The following is a 23,648-nucleotide window of genomic DNA, read 5'->3' on the forward strand; positions in this document are numbered from 1 at the left end:
TGAAATATTCGTTTTATTAACCAATCTTTAAATATTATTCCTGATTAACCGAACCACTAACTAACACTCCTACTAAAAAATCACTTGTTTTATCTTTGAATTGTAGAGAAACAAACTTCCATAGATTTCATAATCATCCAACAGTACAGTATCCGATGAACTGGAAAGCACAAGAAACAAAAGCTGCATATGCGATTATCAAACCAACATAGAGAGGATATAACAGTAAATATATATATATATATATATATATATATATATATATATCCTAATCAAGTAGTATTTCCTGCTTCAGACACAACGCAGGAGACTTAGAAGAAAACTCGACACAGCTGCGACTTAGAAACCATGGATTTTGATGTTTTCCTTCTTCACAATGCCAGCCTGGTTAAAAAAGAACAGCCATGAAGATTAGGAACTCAAACATCACACTAAGTCAGAGGCAGGCGCTTTTGCTTAATGTCACCTAAGATATCTAAATATTCAAAGAACCGATAGAAATTACCTGAACAAGGAAGGTTGAGACATTCTTACGCTGGTCGCCTTGAAGTTGAATAACCTGAATTTGTAAAGGGCAACATAAAAAACTTAACCATCATCGGAAGCGAATAACAGAATTCGAAAAGGTTCATAATCTCTGAAGGGGTTAAACACACACCTGCCCTAATTCAGGGTCCTGGACCACGGTACCATTGCAGCAAAACTCCTTCTTGAGGTCTTTGAGTATTTTGTTGTAGCTGAATTCTTTCTTCAACCCCTGGACAGTTGTCAGGCTTTTCCTACCATTCCGCTGCTGAATACGAATGTGCACATAATCCTTTGCACCAGCACCTGAGTCCTCAGCATTTGCATCAGCAAAAGGATCTAGCACAACGGATACAAAAGACAAATCAAAATTAAAAACACCAGACAGATCAAATCCAATGATAAATAGTGTAACTCGGGAAGTTAGGATCCAAGCATACCAAAGGCAGTAGGAATCTGGATGTCGAGATCAGACATGAAACTTAGTCGATCAAAGAGGCCTAACAATCACAAGCTCAGACCTAAACATGTTATGCAATACCCATATCAGATTCGACTTTATATAACATATCCCCATCAAGAATAAGAATAGTTTTCACGTAAAACAATAAAAAAAATCACGCAGCCAAAATTCCATTATGGCAACCAAACCAAAGTGGGCATCTCATTCCCATGTACAAGTTGAACAGAACAAGCAAAAGCCTTACAAACCTCGCAAAAAGATATGATCATATCCCCATCAAGAATACGAATAGTTTTTGCATAAAACGATAAAAAAAAATCAGGCAGCCTAAATTCCATCTTGGCAATGAAACCAAATTACGCATCTCATTCCCATCAACAAGTCGAATAGAAAAGCCATAAAAGCCTCACAAAATGATATAATCATCCTAAAATCAAAACCCAAAACAAGCAACCTATAATCATCACAAGATTTAAACTTGTAAGCAATAAGCCAATAGCCCAGACTCGGTCTAAGGTGTGTTATCCCTCCTAAGGAAGATTGAAGTCTAAAGGTTTGAATAAATAAATAAATAAATAAATAATAAATTTAAGCCAAAAAAAGCTTTAATTTATGCATTATGGAACAAGATGATACAGAATTAGCTACAATTTCATTCCAAAAATAGTATAATTAATCTAAACAGCACATTATAGAATCAACTGACATGTTTACAAAAAAAAAAAAAAAAACCTAGTAAAGACCATAGATTCTATATTTTTAAATTAAAAAATTTCAGTCTAATCTGATTATCTAAAAAATTAGCAACAAAATTCCAGGCAAAAAAAAAAGTAACTTGAATATTAAATTTTGTTCCTTTACTTCAGGCAAAAGCGATTCTTAATCTGAAGTAATTATGAATAATTAGCATATAAATTAAAGAAATACAAATAAATCTTGATAAATAGACAAAACCCATGATCAGAAAAGTTTTATATCAATCAAAGGACAATAAAAATTTGATCTTTAACCCCCAAAATACCAATTAAAGGAAAATTAGAGAAGCTGTAGGGAAAAAGTTACCTGATCCGAGGATTTTAGGGCTTTTTTAGAGAATTGAAATTCGGAGTATCAAAAAATAATAAGGAAACCCTAAAGATCTGATAACGTCTGAAAGGCGTGTCCCTGAGTTTGTTGCGGGTGGTGGAGTTTAATTTTTTCTGTTTGGATGGCGAGGAAATTAAAAGGAAGAGGCTAGAAAATATTCTATTATGAAAAAGCGAAAAGACATTGATTTTTTTGCAAGCAATTGGAGGCGATGCGATAATACTTGTGAGAGTATGATTATGAAATTGTAATCGCTAGGACGTGCTTTTGATTATTGTAAATGGACACGTAGCGGTTGATAGAATAGAGCGTGAATTTGTGCTGTCGATGAGGAGAATGGAAAGAGGTGTTCATTGGAGGGGTACAATTGTCAACGGTGGTTGAAATTGTTTGGAAATAATGTTCAAGGTTGGGGTTTAAAACGACGACGTTTGGAACTGGGACAATCAATGGGCACGTGCGGCTATTGTCAATGTCTTGTTACGAGTAAGATTCGGACACAGAATTGGATTTGGTTTTAAGACAAGCGGGCAGATTGCCCTCAAATAATTTTTTAATTTCATTAAATTTATTTATATATTTTTAAAATTTTAAATCATATATTTTTATCTTTTTTATTTATATTATTTTTATATATAAATATTATTTTTATATCATATTACAATTTCATATTTTAAATTATCAAATTTAATTCAAAATTATCTTAAGTTCAAATCTTACCGATTTTGACTTTTTTTTTTAACGCTAATTTCGAATTAACAACCTTCAAACGTTCGTCACATTTACCCTAGTCTAGGAGACTCAACAACCGACCATGAAGCACGAGCACACCGCACTACAAATATACAGATACAACGACGCAATAATTTTTAAAAATTGAAGACACGAATATAACAGGACACATCAATAAAAAATATTTTTTATAATCCTCAGTTAATAATATATAGTAAATATTGAGTTTATTTTAAAAAGCAATTATCCTTGTGAAGAAAAAATTATAGTAAACACGATAATAAAAGAAGATAGGTATCATTAACCGCACAACATTTGTTTTTTTTTTTTTTTTTTTTTCTTCTTTACCGTATCCAACCAAGTTCAATGTATAGTCTGATCTATCGAAAGCGTCTAAGTGTAGGACGTAAATACGACGTAGGTACGCAGGGGGTTCAGACGTGTACGTAGCTCCGAAATATCAGATCTACCGGAGTTTTTAAGAAAAAAAATTAAACACAACAAGACTGCTTTAAACATGTAAAAATGCATAAACAAAGCTCAATCTGGCCATTTTCATAAAGCAATTGCTATATTTTACCTCATTAAATTTGTACTCTACTTACTAGTGAGAAGGGGGAAGGGGTAGACAATTGAATCAAGCTTCAGTGATTTCGTTTGCTATGCTGATCTCCTCCACAAACTGAACTTTTGGCTCCAAATCAATGAACTGATTGGACTTGCTGGCTAAATGCGAAATGCTAACCCTTCCCTGACGCTTAATATAATCAGCGACCGCCTGCATCTCCTCTAGTGATATGTATATATATTTCCCTCTATCATCCATGACACCAGAAAGTCGCCCTGTGCACAATGCAAATGATGGACCCGCAAACATATCATCAAATCATAGATGGCAAGCACATAATTATTCATTCATGAAATTAGTTCTGAAATAAATTGCTACATACCCATACTTTCAAGGGAGGTTATCCTATTGATACATTCCTGCATCGACCGAAGGTTGTAATTGAAAGTTAGAAGGGAAAATCTCGGATAGGAATGGGATTGAAGAAAAGAGGCAATACACAATTCAGTAACTGGTTTCCCTTGGACAAATAGATTCATCTATGGAACAAACAATGTGAATGGAATGCAAACAGAGCTTAGTGGATCTATTGTTTAATAACAAATGAATACTGATAAACCGAAATTAAAATGCATTCTGTTGCTGCATATGGAGGCCAAAAGTAAAAATATGAAAGGGTTTGATTTAAAGGGTGAACATCAAGAGCATATACCTGTGTTCTCAACTTGAATTCTGCAGCAAGATCTTCCAAAGGAATACATTTATGATTCTGCAAGGTCATACAAATACATAAATAACAAAAAAGCAACACAACAATACTCATTCCAAAGCCTTGTTGGCACCTAATGAACTGTATGTCGTTTAATACTTATTCTGTCATTATACAGCACAAGTACTTCCAAACCTTTAATAAATTCCAATTAAGATACTTTCAGATAAAAAATTCAAATCTGATATTCATTTTCTCGTCAAAAGAAAAAAGACCAAATGGAACAGGAGATTGAAAAGAACAGCCAGAGAAAAAATTTGTGTTGTTATCATCAATACATACAGGGCTCAAAAGTACCTTAATGTATTCCACAAAGTTAGAAAGCAAGTCCTGACTTCCATCTTGCACTTCATTCTCAGTGGTTCCTTCAGCATCAACAGAAAACTCCCCTTTCCACTTTTCAAACTCCAGTGCAGCAGCTTCTTCCTCCTTGGCCTTTCGAGCTTCAGCTTCTTCTTCCTACATAAACCATCGCAAATATCTTGAACCAGGAATTTATATATGTGTGGTTATGTGTGTGGATTCTGTGTACATCAGTGTCTCAAAGAGGAAAGCAATCAACACACCAGCCTACGTTCCTCTGCTTCATGCTCCTCATCCTTCCTCCTCCGCATTTCAGCATATCGGTCCAGTTTAGTCTGCCTTGACTCACGAGCAGTCTCTTCAGCCTTGATCAAAATCATATGAACATAGTGAGCCATGGCCAAAAGTCGAAGCATAACATAAAATAAATAAGTAGAGAATAAGATCATAATGAAGTACCCTTCTTTGTGCTTCCCTTTCTTGCTGTTTCTTTTCCTTTTTCTTTGATGTTTTAGCCTCGTAATACCCATCTGCCTCATCTTCTTCATCACTTCCATCAGCAGTTTCTACATTGACATTCGGATAGATAAATACTTCACTCAGTGCTAGAGACCCCAAGCAAAGAAACGAGCATTCTAAGGAAAGAAAACTAGACCATCCTACAAGCGTAATTCAAATTAATGCTACAGCAGTCATCTCCTTTGGCACCTTAGGATGAGAATAGAAGATTAGGAAGTGCTTATATAACCTCAATAACTCTTTAACAAAATAAAGCTTTGTTCATATTCACACAAAACCAAATCTTCCCTCTCTCAATCCTCATAAACAACACATTAAAACATCAAAGACAAGCCACTCCTTGGCACAATTTTAGTCTATGAATAACATAAATTGCACTCTCTATATTCACTCACACAACCTTATAATTCTTACCTAAATTGAAGATAATCCCACTAATTGATAGAAATAATAACATCCAAAATATCCATTCGCGGAATAGTCACATATTATTCTCCTCTACACATTTCACACATAGTTTTCACTTTCACAACTACAGCAAAAAAGTCCCATATGTCATTAAATCAATAACTTTGTTAAATTCTCAACAACCAAATCGAACTTCACATTAAACTCAAGTTTAATTCAATTAGTTCATACAATTACTTTTAAGAAATGGAATCTAACCGGTCTAAAGATCAAATCCCAGCAACTATAACCCTTCCCTTTATCACATGCTGCAGTCTAAAAAAGAATTCAAACTTCACATTCTTTACAATTCACAAACCTTCTGCAGTTGCAGCCGATGATGTGCTAGCTCCTCCAGCAGCAGCTGGTCTCCTCCGCATCCTACTACGACTACCAGTGGCCCCACCTCGGACTACATTTTCCCTTCTTGGAGCCTGAAACCAATACCAACAAATCAAAAAACCACATAAAAAAAAAAAAAACGAAGATTGAAACTTCTATAATGCTTCAAACATACCTGTCGTTGCTCAACATGTTCATCGGTTACTCGATTATCTTGACGGTGTTTCCATAGATATAATGGAATTAATGCCAGAACGAGAAGCATTGAAAGAACAAAAGCTAATATTTCCTCCATTTTATATAACTGGAAATAGAAAAGAACTATTATTAAAAAATGAGTATAAATTTGAATGGTAAAAAATATAAAACCCTAACATAGAGAAGAAATATTTTATTTTATGTTATTTTATTTTATCAAAATTGAAAAGAACAATGAAAACCCAGATCGATTACTGGTAGTAACTCTCTGTTTGGATGCTTAGAAAGGCAAAGAAAAGTGAGTGAATTTTCAGGATGATACCTAAGGCTCAGGCAAGTAAGAATCAAACGAAAGACCAACATTGCTAAAAAGAAAGAGGATACAAAGGATTAAGCGGTAATGACATCGTTTAGCCGCTGACTAAACTAACGAGAACATCAACATGAATACAGATGATGCCACAAGTGCTAAAGATTAACACTTTGCTTAATCAAATTATACCCAACAGCTAAATGCAGATAACAATAATAATTTCAAAAAAGGAGTCAAAAATTCAAATTCTTTTAAAAGATTAATACCACGATGAGAACCTTTAAGATAATAAAAAAAACCCTAACCATCAATCCAACGAAACAAGAATCGAAGAAAATTTCTACAATCAAATAATCAATTACAATATTTTAAGAAAAAAATTAGAGAAGCGGTTGAAACGTACCTGATTTGAAGATTAGGGTTTTGGATAATCAAGAATCTTATTATGTGATAAAGAAATTCTAAATTTGATGATCCAAGTTTCCGTCTTTGTCGCTGAGCTTGAGGGTTTGTTTGGGGAGAAAAAATTTATCGTATTTTTTTTTTTAATTTTGGATTTGAAATACGTCGAGCTAATAATTTAAAACACAACGTAATAATAACATATAAAAATGATAAAAAGAAAAAATCATACGAAAATGATGAAAAAAAACGATTTAAAATTTTAATAAAAATTATATATAAATTTAATGAAATTAAAAAAATTTTATATTTATATATATAAATTATGATATATAATTTTAATATAAAATAATTATAAGTATATTAATTATTTATATTTTGTATAATATGAATATACAAATTATTAAAACGTGAATGCGATTACTTCAGTGGATGATCAATTTGGATGGACACGTGTACGATGATTAAGGTTAGTTTATTTGTTCTTTTAGACTAGGAGAATGGGTAAGTTTGGAAGTGCAAGGGTATAATTGTCCGTACAAAGATTGGCTACAGACATACGACACCGTTTGCAGTCTTTATCACAAACATATACGACACCGTTTGAGTTAGATCGCAAACATATAAATTATTGAAAAAGAAAAAATTTGTCAAATTTTTTTAGATTTCGAAAGTTGTGAAAATAAACACATAAAAAAACCTTGATGGAAATGAAAAAAATTGTAATTCCACCCTTCAAAAATAGTAATATTAATCTAAAAGTTGATTGGGATTATCTAAAATAAGTTCTGATTCTATTGTTTCGGTTTTGTGGAAGTTCTTATTGAATTTTGATGTAATTTTAATTTGAATCACAAAATGCAAATTAAAATTTGTTAACAAAAAATTAAATTTATTTAATTAGAATATTTAAAATAAAAGCCTTTTGTATTTATTGTGATTAAATCATTTTACGATAATTTTCAAAATATAAATTAGTATGAAATTTTATGATTACGAGACTTTAATTCAAGAAAAAAATAGTTTTGAATAAGTTATATTAAAATTTTATGATAACTCTCGTGTATAAGAAATAATAAATTAAATTTTTTTTATAAAAGATTATAGTCGAGTAAAAAATTACAAGTATTAAATATTTAAATTTTTAGACGTCATTTTAAAAAATATGGTTGCACAAATTAAGCGGAACTCTAGTTTAAGAAATTAAATATTATTAGATGTAAAAATGTAAATAATATTTTAGTATTTACAAGTTATTTGAATTCGATTCAAATAAAATTTGAATTTTATTTGATTATTGTGGAGGCGAGTTTAAGCTCAAACTCGAATATTTCAATTTATCAAGTAAGTCGAGTTCAAGCATCTTAATGCTTCACATTATTAGAAAATTTGAATGAGATATTTTATATATACATGAAAGATCCAAAAATCTAATAGCTTAAGCTTTTGGGTTCAAGTAGTGTCCAACATGTCTATATGGGCTCTATGGTGTGCTCTTATGGGTTTTAAGTATGATTTATCTCCCCAACAAGTAGCATCAAAGTAAGGGTTATTTTGAGACATTGATATAAAAGTAACTTAAGGTAAAAGTAAATTTTGTTTGAGATCATAAAAGGTGATACAGATTTCATGATAAAATTGATAGTATCAAATTATTCAATTTGAAAGCCTATGAGTGAAGATTATGTATACTATAAAGATTTGTATGAGCCAATATTGAGTGATTTTGCTAAACCAACATATATAAAAGATGAAAAGCTGGAATAAGTTAGGTAAAAAGATGCTAGCTATAATTAAAAAAATTGATTGATATTTTATCATGTAGCGCAAGAAATAGATGCCCACACTGTTTAAGAAAAAGTGACAGCATTATATGAAAAAAAAACTAGATATGAATAAAGTTATATTTGTTAAAAAAACTTGTAACTTTACAGTACAAATATGGACAATCGATTACAGAGCACTTGAGTGATTTTCAAGATATATTTAATCAGATGACTACTACAGAGCTTAAGATGGATGATGAAATAAAGACATTATTGTTTTTGGGCTCATTACCAGATAGCTAACATACTCTAGTTGTAACTATTCTTAATTCAGCTTCTAATTATAAGGTGACATTGGAGATGATAAAGGATAGTATGCTTAATGAAAAAGTAAGGCGAAAAGATTTAGACCCTGAGAATCAAGCTTTGATCACAAAGAAAATGGGTAGAAACATCAACAGAGGTCAAAACTCAAAAGGTTGTAGTAAGTCTAAACATAGATCCAAGTCTATAAATAAAGTAAAGTTTTTTCATTATAGTAAAATATGTCATATAAAATGAGATTGTAAAATCTTGAAGCAAGAACGAAAAGATGAGAAAGGCAAGAGTCCAGATAATGACAATGTTATAGCAGTGAAGTCAGATAGTGATTCAGTTACTTTGATTTGTACACATTGTGATTGCAATCATATTAGTGATCTCGATATTGAGTGTATCATTGACATAGGAGCGGTATATCATTGTGTTTCTAAAAGAAAATTGTTTATAACTTACAAAGTAAGAGACTTTGATTGCACCAAGATGAAAAATAAAAGTGTGTCGCAGATTGTTAGGATTGGTGATATTGTTGTACAAATTAGTACAGGCTGCATGTTAACTTTGAGGGATGTTAGACATATTTCGGATATAAAAATGAACTTACTTACCATTAATATCCTTGATAAGGAAGGATATGAGAGTCGATAAAAAAATGGGCATTGAAAGCTTTTAAAAGGATCTATAGTAGTTGTAAGGAGAAAATTATACTGCATAATGTACAATACATAGATGTAATTGAATGGCAACCAAATAAATATCATTGAAGATGATGCTTTAGCAAACTTGTGGCACAAGAGGCTAGCACACATGAATGAGAAAGGGTTACAATTTTTGATAGGACAGTCTCTAATTTCTTTAACCAAAGATATGTCTCTCGATTCATGTGATAATTGTCTGTTTGGTAAGCATCGTAGAGTTTTTTTTCGGAAGACTTCTTAAAGAAAAGAAAATATATTGGAATTGATTTATTCTGATATATGTGCTCCCATTAAAGTTGAGTCATTAGGTGATAGCAGGTATTTTATTACTTTTATCGATGATGTTTCACGCAAGACTTGTGTGTATATGTTAAAAAATAAAAGTCAGGTGTTGCGATATTTTTAAAAATTTCATACCATAGTGAAAAAAGATGACAAAGTTACTATTGAAATGTATTTCGATTGATAATGATAGGGAATACACCTTCAAAGACTTTGAAGAGTATTGTTCAAAGCATGAGATTAGGCATGAGATGACAAAACCTAGAACATCGTAGCATAATGGTATAGCTGAAAGAATAAACCACACCATTATGAAAAAAGTCATATGTATATTGAGGATGGTAAAATTACCAAAGCCATTCTAGGGTGAAACAGTCAACATAACTTGTTATTTGCTTAATAGATCATCATCAGTTCTTTTGGGCTTTGACATTCTATAAAGAGTGTGGATAGGCAAAGATGTTTTATATTCTCACTTGAAAGTTTTCGGATGTAAAAAATTTATGCATGTGCAAAAAGAGCATAGGTAAAAGCTTGACAGTAAAACCATGCAAAGTGTGTTCATAAGATATAGTGATGAGAAATTTGACTATAGGTTATTGGATCCAGTGAAAAAAAAAAAGACAGGCAGAAGCATAAATGAGATCTTCTATGAAAAAGAAACCATATTAGACTTTCAAAAATATGAGAAGACTACATGAGTTATTATTAAGTATGATGTTTCAATACCAACATGGGTTTCACAGAAAAAAGCCACAGATAATGAAAATAAGCAAAAAATAAAATTTGAAGATATGAATGTGCTAGCCACAGTTAATGATAAGCCGGATGTAATCAATTTTAAGTAAGAAAAGTAATTTATTCCGCTAGAGAGTGTTGAGCAGGGAAAGCCAACTTTGACATTAGGTGATGTAGAGTCTCGACCTAGGAGATCTACTAGAGAACACAAGCCATCTACCAGGTGTAGACACCATTTTATTATTATTATTCTTATTATTTTTTTCTTTTTTTTTTTCTTTGCTTTCTCTTTTCCTTTTTTTTATCTTTCTTTTTTTAGCAGCAGCTCTGACAGCCATCTGCAAGTTGCCAGTGGCTCTGGCAGCCATCGATAACTGTTCTGACAGCTGGTGGTTGCCCTAATCATAGGCGATCAAAATCTTATATTTTTTAAGATTTTGATATTCTTTTTGCTCTATAAATAGAGTTACAAAAAATCATAAATGGGGACGCCGAATACCTTGCAAAAAAAAAACATTATGCCAAAAGAAAAAATCAGAAACACAGTCCCCTGAAATAGGGAACCTAGCGTCGAAGCACTTGTCAAAAAAAAATCAAAGTCAGTAAAAAAAGTCAGAATAAAAAAAAAGAGAGGGTTTGGTCGAAGCTTTAAAGGTCGATCTAGGCCGTTTGAGATATTTTCAGGTAAAACCAAGCTCAGATATGCGCTCAGGAGGTAAAAAAAAGAATCTTTTAGAAATTTTTGAGATTCTTTTGACGACCGACGATGATGTCGACAACCGATGATCGACGACTGATACAACGGTCAATGATTAACCAATCAATCTAGAGAGAGAAACTCTCTGAGAGAGAGAGGTGTAAAGAGATAAAAGAAGAAAAGAAAATGAGAGAATTTTTTTTGGTTTTTATAAAAAGCTAAAAGTCAAAATGAAGCCGTTTCATTAAAGACCTAAAACGATGTTGTTTTGACCCCAAGAAGCTCTGCGCGTCAGCCCTTATCTGAACCAGGATCCGTGCACTCGACCCGCGATCTGCCTCTACCCCAGACCCGGACCGGTCTAGCTGAGTCGATCCATACCGACCCTGAACCGCTAAATTGACTTAGACCGCAGAATCGCCCGAACTGACGTTGATCAGACTGTTGACTGGTCTAATTCAAGTAAATTTTTTTTTTGAATTTTTTTAAAATATTTATTTTTGTTATTTTAAATTTTATTATTAATATTTATACATATTAAAAATTTGCTAGAATAAATTTTTGTTGTTTTATATTAATGATTAATAAAAATAAATAATGAAATATATAGTAAAAATTTGTAATTTTTATTTTTTAAAAATAAACTTCCTAATAATACAAAATTAATAAAAAATATATAAGAAAAGAAAATTTTTATTTGATGATGCGATTTAAAGGTACTCTAAGTAGTGATACCTACGAGATCTTTAGATGAAAAGATTTTATTTTAAATACTGCTAGTGTATTGGAGTATTTATTAAAAATTTTCAATACACTAAAAAAAATTTTTGTTATAAAATAGTAAATAATAATTAACTAATAAATTAAGAATAAGTAATAGAAATGAGAAAAAAAAATTTTATCCGATGATGAGATTCTAAAAGTATTTCGAATTGAGATGCTTTATGAAATCTTTAGGTGAGAAGATTTTTTTAAATATTATCAGTGTATTAGTATATTTATAAAAAATCTTCAATATAATAAAAATTCATTTTTCTTCAAAGTTTTAAATAAAAAAGAAATCAAATAAAACTAATAATTTTTTAAAAAAAATAAAATACTTGCATTAGCATATCAGCATTTTGTATGGCACGCTTAATAAAGTTTTTGTGAAAAGTAAACTCGATCCTCCGAAGATGAGATTGTAAGCTATTTCAAGAAGTGGTGCTTAAGAAATCTTTAGGTGAGAAAGAGTTCTTTTAATGTTACCAACATATTGGAACATTTTAAGAATTATTTCAATAAAAGGGTTCTAATTTATCTTTCCTAAATAAAATTTGAATAATAAACTTTTTATAAAAAAACCAATTTCCAATAAATGAAAAAAAAAACCAAAGAAAATTATTTTTGAAACATCAAAAATGAGATTATTTTTTATCAAAATCAAAGGATAACACGTAGTTAAGTGGTACCATTTTTAAACGGGCGCTATAAGGATGTTAATCCTTCCCACGCGTAACCGACTCATGAACCCAGACTGTTTCGTAGACCATAAAATTATCTTTTTAATAAATTTTAATTAATTTTTAAAATTTTGTTAAAAGGAGAAATTTTAATAGGTAACCAATCGCACCTAGCCAAAAAAGATTAGTGGCGACTCCGTTTTTTTTTTTTTTAAATTCATCAGAAGGATACAAAATCATTACGACACCAGATATCTAAGTTCAGATTTTATTTTAGTTACTAATGATGAGGAGCCAGAAAGCTTTCAAGATGTGCAGGCTACTCGAGATAAAAAGCATTAGTTAAAAGTAATGAAAGAAGAGATGGAGTCATTGTAAAAAAATGATACATATGATCTTGTTAAACTTTTGTTAAAGGGAGAAGGCCGTTGAAGAATAAATGGGTGTTCAAGTTGAAAAAGGATGGTGATAAACTAGTGAGGTACAAAGCTCGATTGGTGATAAAAAAGTTTTTCTCAGAAACCAGGCATCGATTTTGATGAGATCTTTGCTCCAATTATGAAGATGAGTTCCATTCAAGTGGTGCTAAGATTAACAATTAGTTTGAATCTTAAACTTGAGTAACTTAAACTTGAGTAACTTGATGTTAAAACTGTATTCTTGCATGGTGGCTTATAAGAAGATATTTATATGAATCAGCTTGAGGGTTTTGAAGTGAAAGAGAAAGAGCACTTAGTTTGTAAACTGAAAAAAAACTTGAATGGCTTGAAATAAGCTCCACGATAGTGGTAGAAAAAGTTTGATTCTTTTATGATGAACCATAGCTATAAAAAAATAGTAACGGATCCTTGTGTGTATGTCAAAAAAAATTTTAATGATAACTTTATTATTTTTTTATTATATATTGATGATATGTTGATTGTAGGACAAGATGTTGGTATGGTTCACAGGTTGAAAGAATAATTATCTAAGTCTTTTGATATAAAATATTTAGGTCTAGTAAAGCAGATTCTCGATATGGACATTATTCGAGATAAGAGAGTTGAAAAATTATGGTTGTCACAGGAAAAGTATATTGAATGGGTGTTTAGTAGATTTAACATATAATATGCTAAATCAATTAGCAATCCACTTGCCAATCATTGTCATCGTAAGAACTCTTGTTCGGTGTCTAAGCAAGAGCAACTAGCTATGTCTATTATTCTTTATTCTTTTGCATTCGGTTATTTAATGTAATTTATGGTTTGTATATGGCCTGACATTGCTTATGCAATTGGTATAGTGAGAAAATTTTTTTTAATCTGAAAAAGGCTAACTGGAAAGCAGTGAAATAGATTTTTAGATATTTAAGGGGTACTTTAAAAATGTGTTTGAGTTATAGAGTTTCACAACCAATTCTAGAAAGATTTACTGATGCTAATATGACTGATGATCTTGATGGTAGAAAATTTACTTTAATATATTTGTTCACTTTTGCATAAGAAGCTATGTCTTGACAGTCTAAGTTACAGAAGTGTGTTACTTTGTCAACTACAGAGGCTAAGTATATTACAGTAATCAAAGCAGGTAAAGAAATGTTTTGGATGAAATATTTTCTTCTTAAATTGGGGTTGAATTAGAAAGAGTGTATGATATTTTATGATAGCCAGAGTACTTTAGATTTGAGTAAGAATTTCATGTACTATGCTAGAACAAAACACATTGATGTTAGATATCACTGGCTACGTTCAATGATTGAAGAATAATAGATGCTGTTGAAGAAAGTTCATACTGATGAGAATGTAATAGATATATTGACTAAGATATTTATTAGGGAGAAGCTTGAGCTCTGTAGTAACTTGGCTAAAATGAGTTCTTTGGCCAAGGTAAGTTTCAAATAAAACTACTATGATGATGAATCTCCTTCTAATGAGGCTGAAGGAAAATATTATTAAGAAAATAGGGTACAGCCTCATGTAATTGGGTTTGGACTAATTAAAAACCATAGGCCTTAGTCTTTTTTTTTTACATAAAGCCCTAACTATTTAATAAAAAGAGGTGGGGTTATTTTAAGGTGGTAACGTAAACCAAGAAAAGAAAGAAAAAAGGGCCAAAAAAAATAGAGAGAAAATAAAAAAAGGAAAGTTGGTTGAACGAAAATCGATTCGTGGTCCGATTGAGTTAAAATTTTATTAACAGGTTTATGATTCAGAGTTTTACATTCTGAATGATAAAGATCTAGTTTGAAGCTCTCTAAGAATAAATTTATGGTGTATTTGTTGAGTCACCTATTTGGTGAGATTTCTCCAATTGTCTCTCTCTAGTTGTTGATTAGTTCTAGTTTTAGCTAAATAAAAATTTTGTGTATCCATTATTTGATAATTGAAATTTTTTTTGTGGTTTGTGATTTTTTTCTCTAGACTAGAGAATTTTTCATGTAAATCTTGGTGTGCTTTATTTTTTCTGCATTATTAATTGTTATCTATTACTGTGTATTTATTATGATATATTGCTTCTGTGTTATTGTGTTTATCACTTCAAGCCCAACAAGTGGTATCAGAGCCAATGTTATGGGTTCGAGTTCCAGTGGTGTTGCTAAGGGAGATTGTTGACAGATTGAGGTTGGTCGCATCCATCAACTCCATGTGCTCGAACGTCAGTATTTAAAATGTTCGACTTGGATTTAACGAATATATGATAATATACAAAAGTGAAATACCCAAGTGGGTGATGTGTTGAGTCAACTTGGACTGTAAGCTTAAGGGAGCTCTAAGACAACCTAGGTGGCAAGGTTGAGTGTTATGGCCTGGCCCAAAAGCATACTAGAGATGTAAGGTTGCCTGACCCAAATGAGGTGTTTATAAGACTTACTCGCACGAGGGAGCTGAGGTGGGACTTGATCAGAATTCACATGTAAATAGAGGAAATTGTTGAGATATGGTTCACATGTGAGTAAAGAATTTTACATCATTAGAAAATCTGAATGAAATGTCTTATATACGCATGAAAGATCCAAGAACCTAATAGCTTAAGCTTTTGGGCTTAAGTGGTATCCAATATATAAATATGGGCTCTTTGGTGTGCTCCCATGGGCTCCAAGTGTGGTTTATCTCCCTAACACGAGTGATATATGAGTTTAATTGAGCTTTTCTATTTTAATATATATTTTGATTATTTTAATTAAAAATTATTATTTTGCCTTTATATATATGAATTTAAGTTCAAATTCGAGTTTAAATACAAATAATCGAGTTTGATATCAAGTATGAGAACTAATCGAGTTTGATATCAAGTATGAGAACTAAGCTTTTTTTTTATTTAATAAATAAATCTAATCCAACGAGTTCGAGTAATTTAACTTTTATTTTAAATCAGTTCAAATTTAAAAATTAAAATTCAATCAAGTTTAAACTAAGTTTTGAACAACAAATTTCAAATCAAATTTAAATTTAAATTTTTTATTTTGTCGATTTGACTTAATTTGATTATACCTAATTAGAAGCCCTTGAGATAACCGAACAAATCCTTAAGTACAAACAGCAGATGCCGACTGCTAATCCTAAACGATGGATCTAATCAAACAAAGACAAATTAGGCAGTTCTACAAACAAAGCTACTTCTCATCATTATTTGCATGCAAAACCCTACGTGTTACCATCCTACATTACACGTACTCGCCATGCAATGGCCTAACTCTCTTATAAATACCCATTCCCACACCATTATTTCTCACCATCAAACCAAACAACCAAAGCTTTCTCATCATCAAACATGGCAAAGCTCGTTCTCCTCCTAGCAACCTTTGCTCTTGTTCTCTTCCTCTCCAATGCCTCCATCTACCGCACCACCATCACGGTCGACAGCGAAGAAACCAGGGGTCGTCAAGAGCGTAGCTGTCAACAGCAGATAAGGAAGCAAAACTATCTCAAGCACTGCAGGGAATACATGGAGGAACAATGCAGCAGCCACAGCCGTCCTACCGTTTCAATTGGGCCCTGCTGCGAGCAGATGAAGAAGCTGGATACGCAATGCCAATGCATTGGTCTAAAACAGGCAGTGGAACGGCTGCTGGAAGAGGGAGAGCTTGGGAGAGAAGAACAGCAAGAAATGTATGAGGTGGCTGAGAGAGTGATGCGCAAATGTGAAATGGAGCCTAGGATGTGTGACATGCAATCTCGCAACTGGTTCTAGAGACAAATCTCCACAGCCTTTAAATGTAGAACAATAGCTGTAATAATGCATGTTTCACCATTACTCTGGCGTTTAAGCTCGAGTTTTTGAGGTGACAACCCGAATGTAGTGATAACTATAATAAAGCACATTATCGTGTGCACTGTGTTTGGTTCACCATTTTCCACGGTTTTTATAATGTTTTTAGCATTTTTTTTTTTTTTGTCATGCAGTCAGGCCTGTTATGATACTGTAAGATACTGTCATGTTCCAGCTAGAGAAGCTGGATGCGCAGTGCCGATGCCCCGATCTAAAACATGCTATGAAGCAACAAATAGAAGAGGGAGAAAGGTAAATCAGAAAAACCTGAAAGTGAATGTACAGAATATTGATGTTTTTTCTTGGATAATTACTATAGCTAATTATTATCAGTGTTCTAAGAGATTTGAAGCGGGAAAATGAGTTAATCAATAAGATAAATTTGATCCAAGTGGTATTATCAACACAATGTTAACGGATCCTTGAAGGCCCTGATTTCACATCACGTGTCAATGTTGATTTTTAACATAGCTTTAGGCCTTAAAACTAATACCTTCCAGGGCATGTCATCCTGACAAACCTGTTATGCCTAGATGCCAAGCCATGGTTATAAGGCAAATTTATAGTGAGACACCAGGAGGGAGATTTGCAGGGTAAAAAGATGCAGGAGATTGTTTCATAGTTGTTTCATGTCAAAAGTGTCTCACGATAGCAGAAGCCATAATTGTTTCATGTCAAAAGTCAGTCTCAAATTTGGATTCTGTTTCACGAAAAAAAACCTTTCAAAAAATAATTTTGTTCGTTTGGCGAAAAACTTATCGGTCAACGGTAATTGATTTCTTGATCGATAAAAAATGATATTTTAAAAATATATATATTTTTAAAAAATTTTATATATGAGTAAAATTATTTATTAATATTTTTGAACATAATTTTATTTATATAATTTTATTTATAAATAATATTATATAAATAAATAATATACTATTAATAAATACTATTAATAAATAATATATTAATATATTAATAAATAATAATATATTAAATATTATTAATTTAATTAAGAAATATTATAAATTATAGTAATAAATTATATTATTAATAAATAATATTATAATATATTAATAAATAATATAAAGAATAATAAATAGTTTTATTTTATGTATTTTTATATTATAATATTTTTAATATTAAATATTATTATTAAAATACAATTATTTTTTAATATTAATAATTTTAATAATAAATAATTTTTAATATTTTAATAATTATATTAATATTATTTATAAAAAAACAACTTTTACAGAAAATAACCAAATAACAAAAAATATTTTTTATTAATTAATTTAAATAACAAAAAAAATTTTTTAATTCAAAAAATATAAATATTTTTTAAAAATTATCTTTTGTAAAACAAACGAAACCTTGAGTTCCATTCCTGTGATCAATGTTGCCCTGCTTATAAGAGATAATGATGATTAATGTTTACCTAAGCTCTCACTCAAATTAAAAAATTCAAAAATTAGCTCAATTAATTTATGAAATTAGCTTAATTAATTCATGCTCACCTTAAGAGATAATGTCTAATCAAAATTCGATTAGACTGAGATTTTTTTAAAAAAAAATTTTGACAAATTAATAACAAACATATAAACCTATGGATTGGTCAGAGTAAATCTGAAGTTTCAAGAGAAAGAGAAAAAGACAAAAAAACTGTTAGAAATTGGATTACAGCTATAAGTACAACAATCAAAGCAAATTTCCAATCATGGAGGCCACAACCGAATGGTGACATCTCAACCAAAGGAATCTAAACCTAATCAAAACAAGACAAAAATGCAGTTTACGAGAATATTTGCACGGCGGAATACGTGTAAGCATCGAAACCAACTTCAAACCACCTCATCAAACTATCAAAACATGCCCCAACATCTCACCTTCCACGTTTCTCACATGCAAATCCCAATGATTCCTGATATGAGAAAACAAAGCATGGGATACAGAACGGAGAGGTTGAGGCTTTGAAATACCAATTGTTAATTCAATTGGGATAAGCAGGGCACTGCCCTCAAATACCTCACAGTCACAGCAACTAAATCGGCCGCTATAGATGGTGGAATTCTTTCGAATACAGCCATCTAAAACAGGCCTCACAATCATATTAGGTTCTCCGATGGAATATGTCAAGGCCTTAAAAAAGTTCAAACATATATTAACCACGGAGTATTAAAAAGTTTTCAAACTAATTGACGCGCATAACAGAAACAGGTTCATGGAAGGTAATTATATATGAAAACCATAGACACCAAGGGAAGTACTAGAGTAGACACCACGGAGGCGCAGGGGAAGATGCAGAGTGGACTCCTTCTGGATATTGTAGTCAGCAAGAGTGCGACCATCCTCCAACTGCTTCCCAGCAAAGATCAACCTTTGCTGGTCTGGAGGAATTCCCTGCTTGTCCCTGAATCATTGCTTTCACATTGTCAATTGTGTCTGAGCTATCAACCTCCAGGTTGATGGTTTTCCCAGTCAAGGTCTTGACAAATTTCTGCATCCCTCCTCTAAGGCGCAAAACCAGATGCAGGGTTGACTCCTTTCCGATGTTATAGTCTACAAGCGTCCTCCCATCTTCAAGCTGCTTTCCTGCAAAAATCAACCTTCGTTGGTCTGGTGGTATCTTCGCCTTAACATTATCAATTGTGTCAGAGCTCTCCACCTCCATTGTAATGGTTTAACCAGTCAAAGTTTTCACAAAAATCTGCATTCCACCTCGCAGACGCAGCACCAAATGGAGGTTGACTCTTTCTGGATATTGTAATCAGCAAGTCTCCTCCCATCCTCCAGCCGTTTACCAGCAAAAATCAGACTCTGTTGATCTGAAGAATCCCTTCCTTGTCCTGGATCTTAGCCTCTACATTGTCAATAGTATCAGAACTCTCACCTTCCAAGGTAATAGTCTTCCCTATGACAGTCTTCACAAAAATCTGCCTACCACCACGGAGACGTAACACCAAATGGAGGGTTGACTCCTTCTGAATGTTATAGTCTGCAAGGGTTCTACCATCTTCAAGCTGCTTTCCAGCAAAAATTAACCTCCGCTGATCTGGTGGGATACCCTCCTTGTCCTGAATCTTGGACTTAACATTATCAATTGTATCTGAGCTCTCAACCTCCAAAATGATGGTTTTTTCAGTGAGGGGTTTTACAAATATCTGCATGCCACCCCTTAGACGAAGGACATGATGGAGGGTAGACTCCTTCTGAATGTTGTAGTCAGCAAGGGTACGCCCATCCTCCAGCTGTTTACCAGCAAAGATAAGCCTCTGTAGGTCTGGTGGGATCCCTTCCTTGTCTTGGATCTTGGACTTGACATTATCAATAATGTCAGAGCTTTCAACCTCAAGGGTGATGGTCTTGCCAGTACGACTTTTCACAAACATGTGTCAATTTAAATCGAAATATATTTTAAAATTAATGTAATAATAATAATTAAATTAAATTTTTATTAAATGATAGTTTTTATCATTTTGTAATATAATGATAACAAAATTTTAAATTCAATAATTTAAATTATAAATATATTGATTTTTAAAATATTATTATATGTAATAAGAATTATGCTAATTAATTTGCTTGGTCATTTTTTTTTTTAATTCAAAAGAAATTAATCACTTAGCGTATAATCTCTATCAATTACCCTTAACTAAATTAATTTGTATCTTTTAAGTTTGAAAAATGCATTAAAAATGTGTTGGCATTTAATGGAGTAAATTGAATTACTTGAGATTTGTTATTTACCCATCAATGGGTCTTGATAGTTTGAAAAAATTGATCCAATAATAAAAAATTATATTAATAGGCATAAAGTTTTTAAGAGTAAATTTATTTTTTAAAAAAATTAAAGTAAAAATCAAGTTTTCATATAGTGTTAATATTGATCAAATCGAGTGTTATTAACAAAGCAAAATTAAACAAGGATTTAAATTTTTCAAGTTAAGAGTTAAAACTTGATTTATCTAAATGGTTTATACAATAAATATAATATTACAATAATTTTCTTATAAAAAGCCAATGTTTTTGTCTTTTATAAATAAATTACAATTCAAGTTGCAATTAGAATTTAATTTTTTATTATTGTTTACCTTAAATTGATCAAAATTAAATTCCATTTTTAACTCTTAACATTCAACCATGACATTACATAAGAATATGAGTTTGCTTTGATATATTACCATTTAATAATTGATACTGAAAAAATTTTAAATTTAAATTTAAATTATTATTGAAAGATTAAATTTTAATTTTATATATTGTCTTTTTAATTTTATAATATTACATTAAATGAAAGATTTCTTTTCTATCTCGTGAGAAAAGAATTTGTTTTACTTTCAAGTAATTAATTCATATAAAACATATATTTTAAAAAATTATTATCTATCAACTATTTTCAAACAAAAACTTATAAAATTTGAAAATCATATAATTATTAAATTAATAACTATATACTTTTTACAAAAAAATTTATTAATTTCATTATCTTATTGATATAAAATTTATCCTATATTAATTTGGTACTACATACTTTTGATTTGATTTTTATATTATCTAACATTTTATATTTATAATTTAGGCTCAATTATAATCTTAAAATATATCTTAAAATATATATTAAAATATATGTACATATTAACATGAAAATGTATTATGTAATAAATGTGCTTGTTAATACAATTTTTTAATTTTATTATTTAATGATTAATTGATAAAGATAAATATCAGTGAATTTACTACAATTAAATTATTATATTTTTTAACATATAAAAATAAAATTTAAAAATTAATTTTAACATATATTTTTATATTATAAATTCTCTTAATGTTTTTGTTTGATTGATGAATTCATAAAAATTAAAATAATTTATTTTAAAATGAGTGATTATCCAATCATGAATTAATGATTTTTATCACACATTTTATACTAAAATCCAAATCGCTTCTTTTAATTTTATGTTACCAAACCTAATAAACAGGTTATTAGAAAAATTAAAAATATATATACTTTCAAATTTAAATGAAATTTTGTGTGAAAAATTTTTTATATTTTAATTTCAAATTAAAATAAATAAATAACAACATATAAATTTAATTAAAAATATAATATCATCATACTAAATTTAATTAATTAAAATAATTTTATGTAAAATTAAAAATTCCGTGCATCACATTAGTTAAAAAAAACTCATTGATCGAATAGAGTAACAAAATATCTTGAAATGTGAAAATTTTTTATTATCTTGAAATGTGATTCTAGAAGTTAATATTTTAAATTATTCTTTTGGTTTTATCTCTTTAAAAATTAAATCTAACAATCTAAAATATAATATAATAACAAAATACGAATATAATACGAATAAAAAATAAAAGTAATACGATTTAAAAATTTTAGCTATAACTACATATAGGCTTAAAAAAATTAAAAAAAAAATTATACTTTCATGTTGACATGAATTGTGATATTTAAACTCTATTTGGATGGATGGTGAGATTGGTTGCAGTGAGATTGAAAATAGTAATAAAAATTATTACAGTTGCGATTGAAAAAAAAAATTATTGTAGTTGTGATTGAAAAAAAAATTAATGAGAAATTTATGCTGACTTGATTTAACTGAAGTTAGCATTTAGATTCAACTAGTAGTGCGATGAGCTTAATTGCATGGTGAAATTCAAATGAGAACCTAATTTTTGTATAAAATATGATATGAATACGTAAATTTTAATATTTTACACAATATAAATACATTAATCGTCAAATCTAGAGATAATAACGAGTCGAATCGAATGAGTTTTTGCTCACCCTGAACTCAACTTAATTTTATATAACAAATATCTGAACTTAACTTGATCTAATATTAAAATATTACTTTTTATATCCGATTCAACTTGACCTGACTTACATATGCTTAAAACCACAATTGATTATACCTAAAAATAATAAATATTATTTTTTAAATATAAATATAAAATTAAATAAATAATAAAAATTATTACATATATATCGGGTCATATAAAGACAAATTTACTTGAAATTTGATTCTGACTTAAAAAAAAAAAAGCCTAACTTGACATAAAACCCAATTTATAAAAAGAAAAACTGAGCCGGGTTGAATTCCCAACCCTAGCCAAATCTATTAAAAATACTAATAATAAAAATAAAATTATGACAAATTGATGAGTATTAAAAAAATAACTTCTTGTAATTATCTTTTTAATTTTCATCAATTTGTTATGTTAGCCTTGAATTGATCCTTATTTTAAAATGGCAAAACATTAAACTAAATAAGCTTGATCAAAATTTTGAAAAAGATTTATTTAGTACATGTTCTTAAGTTTTATATTTTGGTACTAAATAAATAATATGATTTTCAAAGCTTAAACAAACCTTTCTTTGTTTTCACATTTCTCAAATCAAATATACCTTTAAAGATTATTTATTTGAGCTTAAATGAAAGTTCAATTGTTGTTTTCAAAGTGAACTTATTCATTTTGGAATTAATAAAATTTTGAAAATATTGATTTTGAGAAATATATTAACTTGATAAAGTTGTTTTAAAAGAACAAAGTTTTCTAACATTGAATTTATTTTATTTTTCTATATTAATTCACAAAGTTTTAATATTTAAATTTTATATGGTTGGAAAGCTCTTTGAGTCTACTTTCTAATGGATTAAACAAAATCAAAATCCAAATTTTTTGAAAAAAATTTTTGAATTTTTACTAGAAACTATACAGTTGTCAAAAAAACTGCACAATAGGTAATTTTAAAAATTCACTATAATTAGTACTCAATGAATT

General features: G+C 30.1%; 3 protein-coding genes and 1 pseudogene across 3 annotated transcripts; 1 reads left to right on the forward strand and 3 right to left on the reverse strand.

The window, feature by feature from the left end:
* Positions 1-100: 100 nt before the first annotated feature.
* LOC111288418 (protein translation factor SUI1 homolog 2-like) lies at positions 101-2,231 on the reverse strand. Its single transcript, XM_022879299.2, has 5 exons — positions 2,051-2,231; positions 966-1,046; positions 659-864; positions 506-559; positions 101-384 (listed from the first exon to the last, which is right to left on the reverse strand). The coding sequence occupies exons 2-5, from the start codon at positions 1,000-1,002 to the stop codon at positions 340-342; spliced, it is 342 nt and encodes a 113-aa protein (XP_022735034.1). The 5' UTR covers positions 1,003-1,046; positions 2,051-2,231; the 3' UTR covers positions 101-339.
* Positions 2,232-3,297: 1,066 nt separating this feature from the next.
* On the reverse strand, positions 3,298-6,859 carry LOC111288333 (DDRGK domain protein). Its single transcript, XM_022879176.2, has 9 exons — positions 6,669-6,859; positions 5,930-6,058; positions 5,732-5,846; positions 4,906-5,012; positions 4,710-4,811; positions 4,441-4,602; positions 4,087-4,143; positions 3,757-3,793; positions 3,298-3,649 (listed from the first exon to the last, which is right to left on the reverse strand). The coding sequence occupies exons 2-9, from the start codon at positions 6,047-6,049 to the stop codon at positions 3,444-3,446; spliced, it is 906 nt and encodes a 301-aa protein (XP_022734911.2). The 5' UTR covers positions 6,050-6,058; positions 6,669-6,859; the 3' UTR covers positions 3,298-3,443.
* A 9,444-nt stretch (positions 6,860-16,303) lies between these two features.
* Positions 16,304-16,934, forward strand: LOC111288439 (2S sulfur-rich seed storage protein 2-like). The gene has a single exon (XM_022879325.2). It carries the CDS (start codon positions 16,359-16,361, stop codon positions 16,776-16,778), a length of 420 nt encoding a protein of 139 aa, XP_022735060.2. The 5' UTR covers positions 16,304-16,358; the 3' UTR covers positions 16,779-16,934.
* A 1,592-nt stretch (positions 16,935-18,526) lies between these two features.
* Positions 18,527-20,242, reverse strand: LOC111287195 (polyubiquitin-like; annotated as a pseudogene).
* Positions 20,243-23,648: the final 3,406 nt, after the last annotated feature.

The sequence above is a fragment of the Durio zibethinus genome, chromosome 4 (genome assembly GCF_047325235.1).
Source record: "Durio zibethinus cultivar Kanyao isolate XHJ-2024 chromosome 4, ASM4732523v1, whole genome shotgun sequence".
NCBI lineage: Eukaryota > Viridiplantae > Streptophyta > Magnoliopsida > Malvales > Malvaceae > Durio > Durio zibethinus.